The 23111-nt window shown below is 40.5% G+C and overlaps 1 protein-coding gene across 1 annotated transcript; it reads left to right on the top strand.

The window, feature by feature from the left end:
* Positions 1-593: 593 nt before the first annotated feature.
* LOC140244310 (transcription factor RFX4-like) lies at positions 594-22879 on the top strand. Its single transcript, XM_072323952.1, has 18 exons — positions 594-771; positions 2050-2245; positions 5860-6001; positions 6557-6680; positions 7400-7759; positions 8781-8900; positions 9741-9818; positions 11081-11247; positions 12108-12199; positions 13113-13171; positions 14356-14503; positions 15145-15239; positions 15688-15805; positions 16468-16587; positions 18225-18388; positions 18841-19108; positions 20397-20641; positions 21779-22879. Exons 2-18 carry the CDS (start codon positions 2137-2139, stop codon positions 21866-21868), a joined length of 2499 nt encoding a protein of 832 aa, XP_072180053.1. The 5' UTR covers positions 594-771; positions 2050-2136; the 3' UTR covers positions 21869-22879.
* Positions 22880-23111: the final 232 nt, after the last annotated feature.

Below are 23111 nucleotides of genomic sequence, written 5' to 3' on the forward strand. Positions count from 1 at the left end.
TCAAAATATATTCAAATATTATTGGGGAAAAAATGACGGCTAGAAAAAAACAGCGGCCTGTCGAAAAAAAAAAAAAAAACGCATTTAAGTGCCCTTTATACGTATTGTCAGGGTGGTCGGTTGAAATTAACAGGGCAACTGAGTGCGGAAAAAAAAATGACCCCCCACGCGTTCGAAGCCGCCATCTACTAGAGCGCGTACCTCAGATCGCATTTTCAGTGCGCGCTTGTGAATCCGGAGTATTTTCTCCACACGTGAGTAAAATTTCAGGCAAATTGTGAGATTTTTCACGTTTCTATTGATAGAAAAACGTTAGGTGGCCGGTATAACAGCACCCAACCATACTAGTACGCGTGTACCACGCACGATATGGCGTATCATGATGCGTCAGGAAATGTAATGCGCCTCGCCTTCCGCATGCGACGCGCACCCATCGCCATTGTAATACAATACATGGTGCATACACAACGCGCACAAAACACCTAAGTTAGCGCCCGGCGCGCGTATACTCATACCAAAGATTGCTCATACTCGATCTTGCAATATTGTAAAGGCTTGGGTCTAACGTTAGATTTTCTAGACGTGCAGCACAATGTCCGGCGCAAATTACGACCCACCCACGATTCTACCGGAATCAATGCATAATTTCAACACCTCTGTAAACTGATTCTAATTGTTACACGGACGGATGACCAATTTATCGTCGAAAAAAACACAATTGCTGGCGTGTTATTTGATTCACCTGCTGAGCCGTTTTCCTCTGGGGATTTGGTGAGTTTATCATACAAAATTAATATAGGCCTAGGCCTAATATGAACGTGAAGAGTTTCCCCTTACATTTCAATTCAAGTTTAAGAGTAAAATGTAGAATAACTATAAACTCCATACTGTTTGAGCAGCAAAACTGCCTAGAATCTACTTGAATGCTGTTGAAAAATACCTGGGGGTAGGCCCTAGACCAGGCTCTCTGTTCTACGTAGAACAAGGCCAATGCAAATACACGAGCCAATGGAGTAAAATGGAGTCAAAAGGGGCCTGAGCTTTCGGTACTCTAGACGTCTAGTAGCAAGGCAAGGGTCATACTTCGGCAAAATCTCGCAACGTTAGATACGACAGTCGACAGTGTAGGCCTTCAGTTTAAATCTTCAGGAAAATTCTAAAACACTAACAGAAGGATGAAACATTGTTTAAGATCTTGGGATACTGGTTTTAGATCTACTATCTACATCGGTGCATTTTTCTTGCAGCCAGTAGACTCTTGTGCTAAGGCAGTTTTAATTCATTAGAAAATACACAAACATGCACTGTACAGTTAAGTGTAACGTTAAGTGTAAAATTACTAAAAACACACATTCATAACATTCATAGGGTCTAGATTCCATGTTCATCAATCACAGAATCTATTTGAGATCAAGTGTTATTTGGCTGAATACTAGTATGTGACTCGCTGGTGGTAATTAATAGTTTCAAGGGCTGAGAATCTTTCTTAATTGTATTAAGGGTGTGTTAATATAACTTTAATTAATTTATCATTAACTTTAGAGCCTTTCTATATTTGTTTTGCTATATAGTTATGTAAATGTTGCCTGAGAAAAACGTCTAGTAGAAGTAGACATCTACACTAACGTTAGAACTGTTAGAAGCAGTGTTCTGAGACTTCTATGTTCCGCACTGTTCTATTACACTAGAACATATCTACGACTCTACGAGTACGACAGGGATTTAGACAATTAGAGTCTAGTGTAGACCCTAATTAAAGTTGATCAAGCAACAAAGCCTCGCTTTGAGGGTTTTACTTATGACAGCTGTGAGCTGGTGTTCATTCTATTTCTAGCTGGTTTTGCTTTTCTTGGCCTTATCTACTACGGTCAACAGTAATTGCAATAGGTCCTAATTACAATATACAATGTACAATACAATACATTTTCTAGTTGTTTGTTTTTCAATGGCAAACCTCTTCAGAAAATATCTAACATTGTTATTCAAATTACCCCCCCCCCCCCCATACACACCCTATGTACATGAATAATTTTCTAATTTGCTTGTCAGTTGAGGACCAACAATTTTCATCATCATCATCGTCATCATCACCTTCCAGGACTTGAGTCACGCTGCCCTTTTACCATTGGAGTCACTATGAATCAGGACTCCTCGTCCACGGACGATGATCTGGGCAGTGGTCATTCGTCCCCCTTGATCACTATCTCCCAGGACGACATCCAGGCAGTTGTGAACTCGCACACAGGTACGGTATCCACATCGGAAGGTCCTGCTCTCACAATTGTTGTAGAACTTTGACCTAGACTGATTGTCTCTTTTATTAGTATTACACAGACAATTACTAGTATAATGGGGTGCACGTCACGAGACCGACAACCACGAGTCATACAGCCTACAAGTTCTACAGCCCACGAGTCATACAGCCCATGAATTCGACAGTAAGCAAACAAGGCCCACGAGACCGACACATTAAACCCCGTGTTCTATATCTGTCGATCATGTTAGTTTGGGTTTGGGGTTTGGGGTTTTTTGTTGTTGTTGTTGTTGTTGTTGTTTTTTGCTGGTTTTTTTTTTACTTTGTGTCGGTCTCATGGGCTTTATTTGCCTAGTGTCGAACTCGTGGGCTGTAGGACTCGTGGGCTGTATGACTCATGGTTGTCGGTCTCGTGGGATGACCCTTTATAATGTCCTTGACTTTGATTTGTAAAGCCCCTTACAGAGATTGCTGGTTTTACGTTAATCTGCAAGAATACTCAGCTAATTGAAGGAGGCAACGGCGTAAATCCATACTGAGGAGTGGGGGGATGATCGGCGATAGTCACCATCACCACGATTACAAGCCCATAACCGAACCGGCGCAGCCTTGAGGGGGACGGGGGGGGGGGGGGGGGTGAGAGAAGCTTGGTAACCCCCCCCCCCCACACACACACACACACACACACACTTTACAGGGATCGGATGTCTCACTCTTTTGCATGAAATATAAAGTGGGAGGAGAGTGATATATTTCTGACAAACTGTTACAAGCGAGCTTGAAAATTGTGACATTTTACAGTCCCCAAACTGCAGTTTGTGACTGTATTTTGTCCGCTTTGGAAATTAAGGGGGGGGGGGCACCGGGTGAAACTGCTGGCAAATACTACTGACAGCAACATCAAGAGAATGGCATAACAATTAAATGCGAGCGAGCGAAGCGAGCGAGCTTGAAAATTTTGACATTTTACAGTAAAAAAAAAACTGCCGTTTTGGGCTGTATGTTTTTCGCTTTGGAAATTAAGGGGGGCGCACAGGGCGCAACTGCTGGCAGTTCGTACTGGCAGCAACATCAGGAGAATGGCATAACGATTAAATGCGAGCGAGCGAAGCGAGTGAGCTTGAAAATTTTGACATTTTACAGTCCCAAAACTGCCGTTTGTAGCTTTATTTTTAGCTTTGGAAATTAAGGGGGAGCACTGGGCGAAAACTGGTGGCAATTACTGGCAGCAACATCATGAGAATGGCATAATGATTAAATGCGAGTGTGCGAAGTGAGCGAGCTTGAAAATTTTGACATCTTACAGTCCCCAAAACTGGCATTTGTAGCTATATTTTTCGCTTTGGAAATTAAAGGGGACGCACCGGGCACAACTGCTGTCAATCACTGGCAGCAACATCAGGAGAATGTCATAGCGATTAAATGCGAGCGAGCGGAGCAAGCGAGCCTTAAAATTTTGACATTTTGCAATCCCAGAAAATGTCGTTTGTAGCTGTGTTTTTTCGCTTTGGAAATTAAGGGGAGGCACACCGGGCGAAAACTGCTGGCAATTACTGGCAGCAATATCAGGAGAATGGCATAATGATTAAATCCGAGCGAGCGGAGCGAGCGAGCTTCAAAATTTCGACTTATTACAGTCCCAAAACTGCCGTTTGTAGCTTTATTTTTAGCTTTGGGGGAGCACCGGGCGAAAACTGCTGGCAATTTATGGCAGCAACATCATGAGAATGGCATAATGATTAATGCGAGTGTGCGAAGCGAGCGAGCTTGAAAAATTTTGACATCTTACAGTCCCCCAAACTGCCATTTGTAGCTATATTTTTTGCTTTGGAGATTAGGGGGGGGGGGACGCACCGGGCACAACTGCTGTCAATCACTGGTAGCAACATAAGGGGAATGGCTTAGCGATTAAATGCGAGAGAGCGGAGCGAGCGAGCTTTAAAATTTTAACATATTACACCCCAAAAACTGCCGTTTTTAGCTATATTTTGCGATTTGGTTTGTCCCACTTTTATGGGGGAACCATCCCCCCCCCCCCCCATCGACGCCTCTGCATATGAGGGACCTTTTGTTAAGTGAAAGATATGCTGCACACTCTTTGACAAATTAGGGAAATATACGTAAATCTCAACAGTGTACTTATCGAAAGGGATCCAGTATAGCGGAGCTTTTGCATGTTTATGATTGCAATTCAACGATTTGGTGCATAGTTCTGGCGGTATTTGGACAATAATTCCATTAAGAAAGTTCGAAATTTGTCCTCATCTCGGAAATTGTTTGGGGGATAAATGATTTGCCTGCCTAAACACTTTCGTAGGGGCGGGGCAAATGCCCTTTGCCCCCCCCCCCCCCCCGAGATATTTTCGACGCCCCTGATCTTCCCTGGGTATACCCATAGATGTATCTTGACTGAATTATCAGTCACTGTCGTTCCTCATGAATGATTCAGGAAATGGAGGGGGTCCAATTATGGCAATATAGTTTTGTTATTGTTTGTTTGTTTGTTTTCGTACATATTTTGCAGATGGTCCCAAGTTACTCTCGTCTTAGCATGTTTATATGTAGGCCTACACTATTTGACGTTGTCAACGTCTGAGCCATACCTTACAGTGTATGTCCATGTCCGCGAGCGAGCGAAGCGAGCGAGCGCTTGAGAAAATTATGCATTCGATTTCCTACAAGATAGAATACTGTTCAGCTCTGTTACCTGTCTGAAGGCCGGCGTACAAACGTCATGCAATATGCCAAAATTGATACAATCACATTTCTGCTTCCTCCATTTTTTTTTCTTCAAAATTCAGGGGGGGATGATTGTACAGGCCATCCCCCCCTCCTCCATTTCAGGGGGGGATATATCCCCCCCCCCCCCATCCCCCCCGGGATTTACGCCCATGGAAGGAGGCAGCTTTAACCAGAAGAAGAAGAATCTATATGATGTAATTTGGGCAGCACTATCGGTGTTACTTGTGCTTTTAAATTGCAGTGGTATTTTTTGACATTTGTTCATACTTGTCTCCAGCACATAACACGGTCTTCTTCTTCTTCTTCTTCTTCTTCTTCTTCTTCCTCTCCTTCTTTTTATGTCGCCGCAGTTTTATTTGTTTGATTTTGTTCGTTATCGAAATAACATGTATTTACTATGGTAATAGTATAACTCTCTGAAGAAATGAAGAGCAACCAGATGAAGGTTGAAGTTGATACTTGTATTGAATACGTATATAGTAAATAGACACGGGGCCCTCGTTGTATTTAACTATTGAACTTTTCGTTGAAAAGTGATTTAAAAAGTGATATAAATGATTACTTAGAAGCACTGTATTTTAGCAGTCATATGTAAATAGTGTTATGTTTAATGAGTTTATATCATTATGAGTTTATAAATATATCATAAAAATCTAAAAACTAGGACGAAATTCATATCTCTCTCCTTGTAATGTTAAGATTTACATTACCATAATACCACCACTACTTACTATAATTTTACGGAGGACCAGTCGCATTATCTCGTAAAATGTCAGCACCAAAAACTCTATAGCAAAGTAAAGTAGCACAGCTCTAGATGCTGCGAGTTGAACATAGTGTTATTATTCTCTTCCAATCGCAAGGTGTTACTCAACAAAATATTTCCGGGCCCGCGGACTTAGACTCTAATGAGCAGCGCGTAGCGGTGGAGAAAGGGTCTGCTCTCGGGCAGCTGGACGAAGGGAGCATACAAAACACCGGACAAGCAACGACTACTTACGAATGGTGAGATAAATCTCAATAAATACTCTTCAAATTCTCTCCCTTTTTGTCATGATTTTGGCTTAGTTCTATTCTGTGACTGTCATCTATCTCAATATTCCCTGCGTAAATTGTCGACATCGCTGCTAGTTAAAATAATTGATGCTAACGGTAATGATAACTTAAAAAATATAATGCTATGCAAGGTACCGATGGGTAGCCTCTTGAATGTTTGTAATGCGCTTCCAGAGGATCTCTCCATTTACATCATTCATTATTCCAGCATTTTCAAAAGTACAGTACCCATTTCTGCACCCGCACGAATGTGGCCATTTCAGGTAAAACACGTCCATTAAGGATGTAAACTCCCAACATGATTCGAATCCCTTGGGTAAAGGTCCAGATACGAGCACACTATGACCATCACTATATCCATTTACACTCGCAGGTGAATTCCATCCTCAAAATTAGTTTTACTTTACACTTTCACTGTCCTGCATGTTCATCTGATTTTTTTTTTCTACATCTATTCACACAAACTAATTTCCAGAGTGGATGTGAATGACTTTCCTTGTGCAGGTTGATGCAGAACTATGAGGCGTCGCAGGGCTATTCCTTGCCGCGCTGTCTCATCTACGACCACTACTGCGAGTGCTGTCAGAAGGACAACATGCAGCCCGTGAACGCCGCGAGCTTCGGGAAGGTAAAATGATAATGCAGTCAAATTCAAATTCCAAATCCCGTTCATTTCTACTTTTGATAGAGATATTTATATCAATAACGGACATAATGAGTCGAACGGTAATGGAAACTAAAATTTCGCGTATAGTTCACGAAACACTTATATCTTGATCGGTTATAATATCATGCGTATTTATTAGAGAGTTCATAGCTCTCTCGTTGACATGATTGGAGAATATGACGTAATCTGAGGCTACTAGTACTCTCTCGTGCTTGACATTCGAAAACGTAAACTTTTTTTATGATGTGGGAGTCATTTTGAAACTTTTCAGTCCATGATGTTTTCATTACATATATGATTTTGATCAATATGAGGCCATCACGATCATGACGAATGTCAATGGTTTGTGAAAACATGTCATACTTTGAAATGTAACCACACTTTGTATCTTGTGTTAGGTCCGATCTCAATAAAGCTTCGTTTTGTTTTTATTTTGTTCAAAGAGATTTAGTCAACATGGCGTGCCATTGAAAATTACACAGACTTGAGAGGATTTTTATCTACTCCAAGTTATCCATGCATGTTTGAAAAAGATCTTTCGGTAATGCCGTCTCTTCATACTTGTTCGAAAGTTTTACTTTCACTCAAGTCATCCACAACAATATGCTCTACCATAGGCAGGAAGGTATAAAGCGGGCTCCAACTTTTTTTTTTTTAAACTTTCTCTGGCATTCCCGTAGATGATTCGACAGGTGTTTACCGAGTTGAAGACGCGTCGCTTGGGAACCAGAGGACAGTCCAAGTACCATTACTACGGCATACGCATACGTGGCGACTCGCCCTACTACTCCACCCTCGTGGCTTCGCAGCGCATGTCGCTGCCCTGTCCCCCTGGCGGGGCCGGGACGTCGACAGCGAAGACATTCGGTTCGCTCGCTTCCTCGCCCGTGATGACACCGCACGCATCCAGTCATGGTGATGGACTCGGCGCGAAGCGAGCTCTCATGATGACGCAGGATGGAGGAAAGGCGGGACTCGGCTGCGACCTGATGACCCCGACGCTGCCTGCATCAAAGCCAACGCTAGGAAACAGTGCTCCAGTAAACACTCATTGACTTCACTTGACCGTGAAACAGTATTGAACATTATTGGGTGGCTCAAATTCAGAAATTGTCGAACGGTTTGCTGACTGAGCTCCATGAAAGATCATGATGCATGAACCAACACTGGATTTACTGCCTTTGCAGAGAAAATCTCTGACAAATATCAGTATCTGTGGCAATTATCACTGTTTGCGAAATGGTTTATTCTAACAATACTGTCCAGGGAAAATACTGAGTATCTGAAATTCTCCCACAAACAGATTTGTAACTTTTATAAGCATTTTTAAAGGAAATTCTTAACCCCATTTTTACATAGCTCATATAATATCTTAGCAGTATCAGAGACTCGGGTAGCTGGCAGGACGCGTCAAAGATCTTTCAAAATAGAAACACTGTTATACAGTGCCTTGAGCACTCCCAAGAAATATATTGCAGAAGGAAAGAGAATTAATTATTATTGTGGTCATTGTTCGGTTTGGCTGTCCTAAAGTTAATGGTCATCATCCCGGGACCATTACAGCATTAGAAGCGATGAAACACATACTGGCACCCCAAATGATATTACACTTTGCAGTAGAACATCCAAAGCTAATGAAATAGAATGATGGCATTGCTTGAATGTGGATGACTTTCATAAAAGTCTAACGAAAGCAGTTGGAGGGGTGACTTTATACAACTTCGGATTGTGATGAATGACAGGTATAGATGTGATTTCTGAAACCCATGTTCAAAAGATGTAATTATGACCAATCTGTAATACAGTGATCCAACCCGAAAAATGCAGACTCGTACTTGTTCATAAGTTTAATTTGGAGAATTCAGATAGACAAGATTTGCCAAACTTTTTACTCACAAGTACAAAGAGCGGTAACTACAAGTATAATCACATACATTCATATTAGAACGAAGAGACAAACTGTGGATAGTTTCATTCTTCTCTTGTTAAATGCCCTGACAAAGTATTTGTTTTCACTTTAAATGACCTCAAATATTGCTCTATATCACTCTGCCTCGTCAGGTTGGACCAGTCCCACCACCCAGCGTCAGCTCCTTGATTCCTCCCGGGGAATCGATGCTGCCGGATTTTCCCAGGGCCAGTCAGCTCGTCAATCTCCCGGCTACACTGAACAAGAATGAGGTGGGGAGCTTCAGTTCCACACCTATAATCCATCCCTTCAAGCTACACTTAATTAATATGGCGGCCATCTGCACTTTCTATAGCTCTAACTTTTAACTTGTAATGCAAGATTAACTTAATTAAGTCTATTTGTATATTTTTGTTTTGAGTTAAAGTTTGTTGATTCTGTAGCTTACTACTTCTACTTGTGAAGTTAATGAGATTTATGTCGTAATATGTTGTGTTCTTTCTGTTAAAAAAAAAAAGCAAATCAATCAGTCAATTTAAGAATCTCCAAAATAAGGAGGTACAGCAACGACCAACTGTGGTTGAATGGATAAAACCACGGACTTTGAATCACAAGGTCAGTGGTTCGAGTCTCCTGCCAGCTGTGGCCGTGCCCCTTTGGCAGGGCACTTTATCTCCATTGACTAGTCCTTCGGATGGGACCTGTAAAAGCCGGTCCCGTATGGTAACTTCTGAAAAATGCTTACATCACATTAGCGGTCTCTGAAACAAACCATGGTGTACAACTTCAATTCAATGTCCAATTCGAGTTTGTTGTTCTTATAGCCACAGAATCAAAAATTTAAACAAAACACACGTACACACAAACACACCTCTACGAATATTTCACTTGCCAGTATACATGCTTCAATTTTTTTTTTTCTTCCAGATCTTAATGTCCATGTGATACCATTACATCGGCATTGTTGGCACGTTCTCCGTGCACCACTGATAGTAGCATTGCATAGGGCATTGCTCTAATTTGTTGCTCTTTAATGACTAGTATCATGTTTTGGTCGTTCTACTTTTGCTTTTGTTTGTTCGTTTGTTTGTTTGGTGGATTGTTAAACACAGGTAGATATCCTTCTTGAAGACTACAAGATACACTCAACGATGATTCTCGATGTCGTACTCAGAGGCGGCCTGGATGAGGTAAAATATTGAATGTCCGATAAGGCCGCTATTTGTATGTTGTAGTTTTAATCAGGCCATTAATTGTGTAACCACGAGAACAACAACTGTTGATACCAGCACAATAATGAAACCACCAAGCCACGTATTGGTTTTCATTATCACTCTAATACGGTTATTACAGCAGCAAGGACTGGCTTCTTGTATTGGTACAACGGCACGTGTCGTGTTATCTTATCCTAACCCAGGTTATATCAACAACAGCAACGACGACAACAACAACAACAACAACAACAATTCGTTCGAGATCCGAGTGAATAATTCAAAGACAATAGAATAAAGAATTACAGCTAAATGAGCAAAGTTGTTTTGTTTGACCGACTATAACCTGATCATCAGATTGAAAACGAAAAATCAGATCAACAGCAATTGATTCGAGTAGGGTCGTTAAACTAAAGACCATTATGCTTTTATAACTCTTTCTTTAGATGGACGCATTCCCTCACTGTCTAGATTCCTTCTGTTAGTATAATTATGGAATTAACAAATTTGTATAACTATTGTTTAATCTGTAGAAGCATGTTACGAATGTAAATGTGAAATGAAATGACCCAAGTATGTGTGTAATAACCCAAGATTGAATTATGCAAAATTCAACTCATCAGGATTTGGTTGCTCTCAGAAGGCACCACGAGCACACACCACAAAAAAAAAAAAATAAAAATAAAACAAAACAAAACAAAACAAAACAGAGCTTGCATGGTATGACCAGTGATTTTATCAAATTTCAAAATTTTCATGTTCTCTTATCCTAATAGAACAACTTTGTCATTAAAGACGTTTATATCTTTGTCAGTATGATAGGAAGCTCTAGATATGCGACGCGGGCGTTAAGACGACCGTTCTCTCTCCCTGCATTGTGTTGCAAAGTACTTCGCTGTGGCGTCGCGAAGACGCTACCTATACAAAATAGAATAGGGCCCCATGTGCTGTTCGTCATTAACTGCATCAAGCAGCTCTCTGCGCCATGAATTTGAACGGACGCTAAAATGGGATCAGAACCGTCGTGAAAACTCAGACGACGCGAGATCGGGGTTTGTTTGTTCGTTTGTTTGTTTGTTTGTTTGTTTTTTGATAAGCTATCTTGCGCAAGGGCAGAATAGGGTTCCCCCCGCCCCCTTAACGTCGGCGTCGCAAATGACGGAAAAGATGAGGAAGGTTGATGGTTACCTATACTATAGCCAGAGGTTCTGTACGCTCCGAATCTCTTCTTCGTTTCACAGATTGACTACTACGTGCAGACGTTCTGGAGTGCCCTAAGCGTGAAGCAGAGAACCCTTCTGGAGAGCTGCCCCCAAGTGTGCGAGGCGTTGGCTGTCTGTGACACCTACGTCTACCACACCATAGCATTCGTGCTCATCCCAGGGACCATTGCTCCCGTCCCAACCAAGTACGGTTCAGATGTGACAAACCACTAACTGTAAAACTGCAGAGCGTTGAATTTTACTCCACTGTTTATATAGGGCAGACTTGGAACAAGTTATTGAATCTCTTTCGCGCATTATAGCTCTATGATGTCTTTAAATTTATTCCATCACACTACAACGATATTGCAGGCCGTACATGATTTGATATTTAATTCGCAGGAAACTGCATAGCTGCATTCAACATCACAAATCAAACATTTTTAAACACAAGATTTACGCTGTATTCTCAGGCCAGGGGTGGAAGACGTGACATAGATATTACTTTGACATATGCGTGGAGATCAAGATTTTGGTAACTTTTGATCTTTATGGCGGGCACGGGAAACAAATGATCTACATCAACATCTACTGTCTACATCTAAACGTAATACTCAGTTGCTCCAAACTACTGGAGTGCAAATGTGTGTGCAGTACATGTTAGTGCTTTTCACGTAATAATAATAATGATAATACATAACATTTATAAAGCGCTTAATATCATATTTCTAAGCGCTGGGGAAAAACAAAGCTAGAGAACGAGTGAAGAAGAAAACAATAAGCAATCCACATATAAGTATAGTAAACAATCATATATATGACAACAATTACAAATACTAGTACACTACCGACACAGATAACACTTCCTAAAGAGATATGTTTTGAGGTTTGACTTAAATGAATCTAGTGTATTGGCTTGTCGGATGCTGACGGGAAGATTGTTCCATAGTTTCGGAGCAAGAGAGGAAAAGTAGTAAAGGAAGATATCTGTGTTAAGCAAGATTCTGTATTCAGTTATTGAATGGTTGTATAATTTTGCTTTTTCTTTCGGTTTTCATATTGATAGTCTGTTGCAGAGCATCCGTCAGTTTTCCTGCAGATTTCCGCAAACCGTGCAGACCACGTACCCACAGCAGTTGGCCCAATACAAGCTGCCAGGTATAAAGAGAATGTCAACAATCCATTGTTTGTTTGCTTGTTTGTTTGTTTGTTTGTTTTTATGATGAATGCTGACTTAAAAGGCCTCGGCAATCCAAATGTATGTTGACCTTTACTGATGCCTTTTGGTATGTTCGTAACCAAATACGGTAGCCAAATTCTTCATGAAAATATACATCATATTATATATTTGAAGCAAAAATATATTTGCACAAATAAAGTAATAATGATCATGGTGATGATATTAATAATAATGATAATGATAATAATATTAATAATTATTATAACAATAATGATAATAATATTAATAATTATTATAACAATAATAATAATAAGATCGATAATAATCCCGATCATGTTTGTTCATAACCCAGCTGTAGTATCATCATCCTGTAATACTTGTGCTGAGCAATATATACAATTATGTTCCTTACCCTTCATTGCAACAACAACAAAACACATTTTTAAAAAATTGTCAGAAACATTTTGGGAAAAAGAACATCGATGCTGCATGTTGTAAGTGCAGGCATATAATCATTATAGCAATGAATTGTCTCCTTTCTGGTTTATGTAAAAAAAAAAGAAAATTCTAGCATTGTTATGGCTATATACTTTTCGCATTTTCGAACACTCTTCTCTGGAATGCTATCGATCCTGTAGATGATGATCTATGAATTTGATTCGGTGTTGGTGTTTTTAGCTTTTCAACAAACGAAAACCAAATCTTAGTACAAATCATGTAAAAATTATAATCTTCGTCAACATTGTGTTGAATGATGCTAAGATTTACTAACTAGGATGAGAGGATGTAATCTATATTTCTTTCTGCTCTTTCTCAACATCACGCATGTACAACGATGTAAACGTATAGTTTGTTGTTCTTGCACTCTCTTGTGTTTTTGATTTGTTAAAGTGGCCAAGCGCTTCTCCCAACTGTTGAAGAGGAAGACTTCCCTGGCACATCTTGCTCAGGTTTGTCCAAATTCCCGATGATGTACCAATGAATGTATAAATTTCTATATATGCACAAACCATTTACAGATGATGACATAATTTGATGTCTGATTCCCATGTGCAATATCAACGATAGTATTCAGCGATTATGACATTATTTATTTCTCCGATTTATATGACATTTTTTACTAATTCCTTTATTCGACTTTATTCGACTCTTATTATTAAAGTCAATTTGAAGAGAGTGGAGTTTTCCCTTATAGGATACAAAGGAGAATTCGGGTAATGGTGTAATGAACGCGAAAAGCAACCTCTGATAATGAGTATCATGTGTCTGTCCTTAAACCGGTCACAGTGTACATGTATGCTCAATACCCGTCATTGCCCGTAAGGCACGTGGAACCTACCAGCCTTTCCTGAAGTCCGGCTCAATAAGTGAAATTCGGTGTCCTAAATGTCGGGATGCCGGACATGTATACCTTCACATATAAATGGCGCAAATTCTTGTTGGATGTATTGCAGGGGTATAGCACTAAAGGCCAAATTTTGCCGTCCCAGATAATGGAGTATCAGTAACAATCTCTGCTTAGCATGTGTAAACTGAAATTATTCAATGCTACCGTTGCGAGAAGGAACAAAATAAAACAGATTACGCTACGTCTTTATCAACATGTAATGATATGTAACACTCGTGACAAAGACAATGAGACTGATACATCAGTTTCGGGTCCTTCTGGCGCAGATTTATCATTCACGAAAGTTGTCACGTCAATAAACTGTGAACATTGCGTTTAGTGTCATATTAGTACATTTTTGGGGGGGAAAATGTCAGTATCTTTGTGCAAATTTGAGGACTAAAGATCAAGGTTCAACAAGACATATGAAATATACAAGATGATGAACTTTAGATATCAGGAATATGTGTTAATTTCATTCCGACGCGCGACGGTATTCCGGTTCATTCTTCTCGTGTAAATGACTTCATGCAGTTTTAATCATAGCAGTTTACTTGAATGGGTTAACTTATGAGACATTATGCGAGTATGTGTCTGTCTGTGTGAATGTATGTGTATGTTTGGATGTTGTTGTTGTGTGTGTGTGTGTGTGTGTGTGTGTGTGTGTGTGTGTGTGTGTGTGTGTGTGTAAAATACCCCCTTTTTGTGTCTTCTTATTTTTTTTTTCTCTGTTCCTCGTGGAAATAGGCGACTCGCAGCGCCCTGGGTGCCGATGCGACCATCACTCAGATGCGGCTTGACTGGGACCGACGCACAGAGCACGACACGGTGTGCGACCAGCTCATGTGGGCGGTGCCAGAGGCGCGGGGCGTGTCTCACCGGGAAATCCGATGTCGTGAGTGGATCGTTGAGACGTTAGAATTCCCATAATCATCACATACAAAATTAATAGGTTTTGGAGGATGAGAGTCAGTAACATATGGATGAAATGTGAAAATGTTCATAAGCCGTGGTTACATATTTCCTCATCTTTTGAACGTTGTAGCTCTTGAATGCAGTGGCATTCAGGCTAACATTTGTATGACGACTAAAACGGCACACTTCTAGTGAGGCATAATCTGCAGACATGACAGACATTCATCATTACTCGGGTTATAAACATTCACTAGTTATGATAATTGCAATGTGGTAAATATATTTTTCAAAGGTGAAGATCATGTTTACATCATTGCGCTGTTTTTGAACTAACGTTTTAAACTCTTTTTATCAAACTTAGTCATTGGTCATCTCGTAAAATCGATTTGAAATTTTTGCTGCTCAGATTCGAGAATGATTGTGAATTCCTGCATTGTACGCGGGGATGGGTTGGGGGATATAGTTCGGGTGCGTAAGGTTATGCCATATTTGCAGAAATATTATCACTGGTCACCGCTGGCTCGAAAATTGCGGATTTTTTTTTTTTTTTTTTTTAATCTGTCCGACAATCCGAGTTTGTTTGTTGTTTATTTGTTATCGCTTTTCTGACAATCCTGCCAGATATGGACAAATTCCGGGAGCTGCTTGACACACGTGCATCTGTAGAAGAACACATCAAGTGGGTGGAAGATGTCCGCTGCTACTTTGTCGAAAAGGTGAAAGGTCAAATTAGACAAGTATCGTTGAAATCACAACGCAACTGTGTATTATTAATAATAATGATGTGTATATTTTTCTACGGAGTGAAAAAGATATTATGTCGTCTGCAATTTTCTGCATTCCTCGTTCAATCCATTGCAATTACCGTTTCAGAGACCATAATACATGCACTGTTCATTAGTTGTTATATAAATCACGCATGATGTATTTTACCTGTAAGTTTCTGCTCTTCATCATGATCATGGGCATGAAATAAACAGATCTGCGCTGAATTATGATACATTAACAATCTATCTTTTCAATTATCTTCATCTCTTCATCTTCATCGTTATTTTTCTCTTTCTTTCTTTCTTTCCCTCTCCCTACCCTCCCCTTTCTCTAACTCAAACCATCACTTTTCCCATTGTCTCTCTTTGCTTTCTTGTTCTTTCTTCTCATTCCCAGGGTTTCCCGCGGGAAAGCAAGCAGTACCTGAACGCTGAGCGCGCCTTCTTGGTTGGCTGGTGCTACATCTGCAGCCTGATCATCAGAGACCAAACACTACGCAGTGCAACCAGCTTCGGTAATACATACATAGTAACACCGTAGGAGCTGGCCCGAGGATTGCCATTGCAGATAATTTCATTCGTTTTAATAAAAATGTATCCCTACACCGTACACCAAGGAGTTGATGTTTAAAATCCCTTCACGCAACCACGATCAAGTGCAGATCTTATCGCAGTCAGATGGAGAACAAGCCTTCTAACCCTTCGATGTTAGATGATCAACAGACATTATCATTTATCGGGTAAAAAGTTGACTTTTCATATGACTGTGACGTAACTAGCAGAATTTCTATTTTTATTTCAATGTACCTTCATTTCGATTTGATATAATTCTAATTTGTGTTTCAGTTGAAAAGATATCTTCTTCGTCTTTGTTAAAGATAGATCATGGACATTGTGATCAGATACGCCCTTCAGAACAGAACTCTTTAATTAGTGCTTTGGACGAAATCTTTTAATTTTTTGTCATTTTCTATTTCTTGTTAAGGATGTTTGGAGCTAACAACCTCCGATTTGCCAATGAGCCAAAAACAAAAAAAGAGGGACCAAAGGCAATACGAAATTTAAATGATATACCACAGGCCTATATGTGTAAGGTGTTTTGTTGACTGAATTTTGGATTACATTCTTGAATAATCCGAGGACAACCTAGACATGTTATCATGATTTTTAACACCAGGGTCATTCCACCTGCTCAACCTGTTCTACGAGGAATACCTTCTCTATGTGTCGGAGGTTCACAAGTATCAGCGAGAAGAAGGTGCCCTCTGGCGTCGAGTGATGGGAGTTCAAACCCCGAGTGAGTGAACACACATAGTTTGGGGCAAAGTCCAGAAAGAAATCTGCCCACAAACAGTCCAAGCAAGTACCCTGTGAGGGATAAACCTGAAATACCCTCTCATAGCCTGACAAATTCAGGCCGGATTGAATGAGGCTAAGTGGACAAAATTTTCGAACATGTTGTGCTATGACAGAGACCGTGTGAATTTTGCTCACCGCGGAGTATCCTGCAAAAGGGTCTATGAAAGGAAAGACTAATAATCTTCACTCTGAGGGAAAACGAGCGCAATCCGCGGTGAGCAAAATACACCGTGTGTGTTTTAACACACGCATGTCGAAGCGGTTTTGTCAGTTCCCATAGACTTTACACGTGAAGGCGATTCGCTTGGCACTGAGCCAGGTTCGGCGAGCTCGCTCGGTCCTCCCGTTTTATCCTCTATAGGATATTTCGGCGTTATCCCTCACAGGGTATTTGCTTGGACTGACAAAACTTGAAATCTTCCTGTCATTCTCATCTTCCATCACCATCGTGATCGCTTTCTGTTGTTACCCTGATGATAAGTACTACCTGTATCTTCAGAATCACTTTCAAAAATAGTAATTATACAAGAAACTATATTATATAGTATGATAAATATATAAGCGGTAGTACATTCGCGAGCAGCAGCAGTTGTTTTAGAAAGCCGTTTTGCATGAATTCTCATTGTCGATTGTACGTAATAAACGTATGGTAACCAACTTTGAAGTTAAAACACAGCGTGACAATAGAATGTTTCAGTGCCATTACATCAGGGGGCCGACACGTGAACAGATTCCATTCTTCATGGTCAGCATTGTCTTGAGAATGTCTGTACATAGATAACATGTCAAGTCAACAGTAATTTTTGATGTAGGCCTACTAGTAATCTCCCATGAGAGTAGTTTACACCTGAATGGGACCCTCACCTCCTCTAAAGTACAAACAGGAAAATATCTATGAGTAAGCTTTTATTTCCTGAAATGTCATAAAAAGACAGTTGTTCCCATCTCACCTCCGAAGATCCGGCGTCCATTTTGCAGATCACAGCAAGTGAGAAACATATATTATCAATGAAGAACCAAAACAGTGCTATTCGGCACACTTTCAGCACCTGTTCCAAAGAACACAGAGTTGTATTAGGCCTACACAAAAACAAAAAAAAAATGGATAGACAAGAAATCGTGTCCACAGATAAGCGTACAAAGCAGTGCAGTTGTCGCTGGTGACTAACCTCAAGACTTAACATCATCGCACTGTGGCTTAGTGGAGAAGATCTCCGACTCCTCATCGGAGGATCGGAGTTCGATTCCCGTCCAGTGCTGTACGTCCGTGGACAAGTTGTTTTTACCTATCATGTCCCTCTCGACCCAGGTTTATAAACGGGTACCTGGCAACGCTAGGGTATTAATAATGGCAGGACCCTCTGGTAGAGCAGGGGCAACACTGAAGACATGCAAGACGCTACCCTGCATAAATAAGACATTATGTTGATGATGATGATGATGATGATGATGATGATGAAAATGATGATGACGACGACGACGACGATGATGATAGTGATGATGAAGATGATGATGATTATCATTATCATTATTATCATTATTATCGTGCAATGACGGTCATTTTCACCTGCACAGTGTCGGATAGATTCCTCCTGATGGACGTCGATCTCGACGCAGACGAGTGTGACGACCTCCTAGAACAGCTGACCAGCCCCGGAAAGAGCGGGACATCTTCGGGACCAGCGATGCTCGGCAATCCCGCTGACTCGGCTGAAAGCAGGCCTACGGACACACGTAAGGTATGTTAAGACATTTTGTAGAGGTCCCGCCGACGTATCCGCGAACCTACCACATAATTACGCTAGATGATTATTGAAAAAATAAAGTTATTTAAGTAAGCAAAACAGTGAAACTCTCGTTATAATCGGAGATATTTTACATGTCTTCAGAAATAGGGACATAAGATCACGCTCACGTTTAATCATGCAAACTTGAGAAAGCGATGAAGTCATCGCCTCACAAGGGAAGCATTCGTATTGTGTCATCTATTTTACATCCTCTTACTGATATTAAAAAAAAAAGAAACTGACTTTGCACAAACAAGGACAATACCTCAAAAATCTAGTGTGCCAACTCATGAGGCCACACTTATAAAAAGAAGCCAGTAAAATGAAAATGTATATAGTATTTACAAGCAAATTCTAGTCACAATAATTCACATTTCAATCATTTCCTGCTTCAATTAAAATAGACTATCGCTATCCCGGCGCCATATCCTGCGGACACGGCTACCCCTGGCTCCGATGGCCCTAGCTGCGATCAAGCCTCAATCCGGAGTTCCGACATCATCCCCTTGGCGTTCGCCGCCTCAGCCGCGAGTCCGGGCGTCACAGGGGACGGAGACGTTCTGGCAGCAACGCCGGAGAGGGGCCGCAGCGATGCTTCCTGCTTCAGCGCTTTGTCCGGTACGAACGTTTCACCCGCCACCACTGCACAGTCAAACAAGGCCTCCACAAAAGGTACCGCTATCCCTGAATGTCTTCCAACTTCTTTGAATCGTAGGTGAACTTGCAAGGTAACAGAGATACAGCCCTTCCATAAGCATTAAACACAATTATTAAGCATAGTGTTTATGTGTCATATGATAGTAAAAGCGAACCTAACTGAGATAACGGTAAAGAGATTTTCTTTTTTTTTTTCTTTTGCTTTTCATCGTTTGTTCCATCGTTGCATCATAGTCAACATTATGTCAATCATTGTGGTCTTTAGATCTTCTTACTGCTCATTGCACCCTTATTCAAGCCATATGAACGATCCCCTTCAGAGAGGGCACACACGAAGCGTACTTCAATGAGTTGTACTGGACGTACACGAGCCTATACGCGCCCAAACACCGTCTCTTACACACACACACACACACACACACATGCACACACATCAACTTATCTACTCGCAAGAGACTAGTACCGCGGACGCTGGGGCTGTCTAAAGATGTAATCGAACTGTAAGGAGTACAAAAATGCACAAAGAGAGGGGAAATATCTCAGAATACATTCATATCTACATGAGATATCGGGTTGCATGATAGGCATCATTACCCTTGCAAGTTTCTTTTAAACGCACTTCTACTGTTCCGTTCAAAAACTCAGAACGTTTAATTGATCTATAATCAGGTCTTTGAGGGTTTGTCTTTCTTTTATTAATTGTTTGCTTCTTGTTGTTTTTGTCACGCGCCCACTTAGACCAAGCGTATTTCATGGTCCCCGTTTCCTAGGAAATTTGCCATTAATAGACCAAGGGTATCACCACTCTCTTTTCATGGTTTGGTTGTAGGCTCCTTGTTGGTGTATGGTCACTGGAACCGATAAGTCCCAGAAAACATAAGTCTGTGATTTGTGAAACAATTATTCAATCTATATCTATTATTATCATTATTATTATTGTTGTTGTTTATTCATCGATAGCATTTCATAAGGTATGATACAAAGTATCTTTCACTTGACCACTTTTTTTGATCCATGTATGATTGTTTCTTTCTGGAACAGAACTTTCTAACAAACTCAGTTGCTATGTTTAACTTCTTGAATTGGCTTTTCTCGGGGGATGGGGTAAATTATGTGTAGACTAAATGACTTAATTAATTCCATTTTCTTTTCTCAATATAATACAAGGCTCGACACTCGAAATTGGGAGGTGCTAGGTACAAGCCCAAGGCAACAAATTGATTATTTAAAGAGCAAAATTCCCCGATGGTATGAGTCTCTATCATACATCCTTAGCTCACCCCTCCTTTCCGTCCTTGTTTAGTGGTGCGATCGCCTGCAGGAGTTCTCCGACAAATAGCTCCAGGACCAGGCTCCACTTCTTTCGTCACCAGCAAGCTGGTCCGAGCCACGCTACTCCCGAGCTCCGTGTCCGACCCGCCTGCGCAGGCCGCGACCGCCGCCAGCGGGGAAGGGTCCGCCGTCGAGAAGTCCACAACGAATCCCCCACCTCCGGTCCTCACCCTAAATGTGCCTACAGTTCCGGGACTAGAGCTGCACAAAGGCCAGGTACGGATTTCCTCATTCTTGATTGCAGATTTTCATAAACATATTTCTATTTCTTCAAACAACCTGGTGTTTGTTTGTTTTTTTTTTTGTTTTTTTTTTGTTTTTTGGTTTTTTTTTACTTTTTTCTACCACAAAATGCAATTGGCGGGCCTCCAAGACAAAAAAGTTAGCGTCGAGCCTTACTTGTATAATACGCATGTGTGTTCGTGAGACTGTACTTTTGGGAAGCTTGTTAATGGCTTATCTGGGTTTTACGTTTTCCAGTGAATACAGCTTTCTTTTCTTTCTTTCCTTTTTAACCTTTATCGCGTTATTGCATCTCGAGCGAGATCAGTTGTGGTACAGTATTTAGGTATTCCTCCCTCTTGTGGTCATTCTTCATTTCGGTCTACATTTTGTTTTTATATTTGTGACCATGCACCTCAAAACAAACAAAAAGTCGCCAGGCATGAATTTTTAGTTAAGACCATATTCTGAAAGAGCAGACTTTAAGCTTTAAAATGATGTATAACTCAAATCAAATTGACTCTCCTAACCTATCTAAATATTGGAAAGAAAGCACAAACTCAGGAAAAGAGCGAACTGAGAAAAGAGGCTCTGAAGTACAGTGTCTATTCAGGCACTTAATCTTTACCAAACCGTGCTGGCTGTGCAATGAATGGGACAAAAAACAGAAAGTAAACCGCCAGAGTAACAACAATGAAGGGATTATCAGATTAAACTGAAATTAAGCGTGCCTCATTAAAATATTCTGTCCATGATTAATTCCAACTTTCAAAGCAGTAGCACTATCCTTTCAAAAGTTATTAGAGTTGAAAGTGAAGAGTGTGGACAAGGTTTTTCAAAAATTAAAAAGGGATTCTAAAGACACACCTAATCACACTATTCTACCAAAAATGATCGAGATAAACTGCTAAAAAAACACACTTTCCTGCCCGTTTTATGATACCAAATTTTAGCATAATGTAAAAGACGACCCGCTCTTTCAGAAAATATGAAAAAGTCAAGTTCGGCTAGGTTGACCCATTTCACTTATTTTCAGTCCTCACGCAAAATCAGTGTGTGCGTCTTTATGTTCGTTTTGAGGTGCACGGTCACATTTAATAATTTCTTAAATGACCTTTTTCTCCATGGCAGTTCTTGACATCTGGAGACGGCCGGAAGTACGTCATAGACGACGTGCAGACCGTAATCCAGCCAGTGACGTCACCGCAGATTACGGGCTGAGTGGATACCAGTCCTTATTATCCTTTCAGTGTAAATCCCATTAAACTACATTTGTGTATGACCAGCTTTCTGAACGCATTGTGTAGACACACGTGATGAGTGCATTTTCAGCCAATCAAACAATGGTAGCACATTACAATGTTCAAATGATATGCATTCATTTTTGGATCAATTACTGATTTTACTGTACCATTCATTATACACTAGAGTCCATATCTAATTTCTCCCTGTATTGCATAAGAGTTTTGAAAGGACGTGGAAGTTGCCCCCCCCCCCCTTTTTTTTTTTTTTTTTACAAAAAGAGTTTGGTCTTCTCCACGTGTATGTGTATGTCTACATCATAAATAATGCAGATTTTAGTCTTCCATGCGTTTTAGTAAAGCCTCTTTCCCCTTCAATCATTTTCTTTCTACATTTGTATTTTGTTTTGTTTTTAACTCTAATTGACTATGTGGACATGAAGTTGAGGATCAGAGAACATCCTAGTATTCGCTTTTGACTATTCACATGTCCTCGTACTTGACGATATTTATACGTATTGAAGTGGCACAGATCACAAGCAAGTGTTTGTTTGTTCGTTCTTTATTGTAGAGCCTGTCATAGGCGATGGGTGTTGGCTTCGTGCCCGGTAAATCATTTCTTGATCAACCTGTCACACTTGCCCAAGATATTCCCCTGTATTAGCAATCTTAGCGTACAAAAATAAGTTAGCCCCTTTTACATGAATTTTCTTCATTTGTTAACCCTTTCATCTTCTTGGGAAAGGGAGACTTAACAGAAGATTTGATGCTGTTCACTTTCTGTGAAGTTTTCTGTGACCATTTGCTATTTTGAAATGTTTACCTTATGCGTTTGCTGTGGCAGCGACTGCTTTAATTCGCGGAGTCTATTCTATGCTTTATAGGACAACTACTAACAGCTCTAAATATGGAATGTTACACAGCTTGTTTCAATTGTCTGTTTGTTTAATGATAAAAATAGCGATTAATAAAGACCTACGCAAACACAAAATATCACATTGTGGAAGCAGTGTTTGTAGTGTAGTTGTGTGGTGAAAATGTATTTAATATGTATTCAGACCTCCCAACTATTCTGAATTTGGAGGAAAGAATATGAATTTTGACCATTGCTAGTTCTTGTTTCAGTAGAAGTTTCCTATTTTTCGCGGTAGTTTTATTACGCACTTCCTAGGAGAACTGGGCCCCGTTGCTAGAAACTTTGCGTTTAAACGCAACTTGCAACT

Source organism: Diadema setosum, chromosome 21 (assembly GCF_964275005.1).
Source record: "Diadema setosum chromosome 21, eeDiaSeto1, whole genome shotgun sequence".
In the NCBI taxonomy this organism is placed as follows: Eukaryota; Metazoa; Echinodermata; class Echinoidea; order Diadematoida; family Diadematidae; genus Diadema; species Diadema setosum.

Excerpts from the sequence above, each read along its gene's own strand:
- LOC140244310 (XM_072323952.1), top strand. The coding sequence starts at position 2,137 with ATGAATCAGGACTCCTCGTCCACGGACGATGATCTGGGCAGTGGTCAT. Across the intron at positions 12,200-13,112 it reads GGCCCAATACAAGCTGCCAG|TGGCCAAGCGCTTCTCCCAA; the intron begins GTATAAAGAGAA and ends GATTTGTTAAAG. Across the intron at positions 20,642-21,778 it reads TAGAGCTGCACAAAGGCCAG|TTCTTGACATCTGGAGACGG; the intron begins GTACGGATTTCC and ends TCTCCATGGCAG.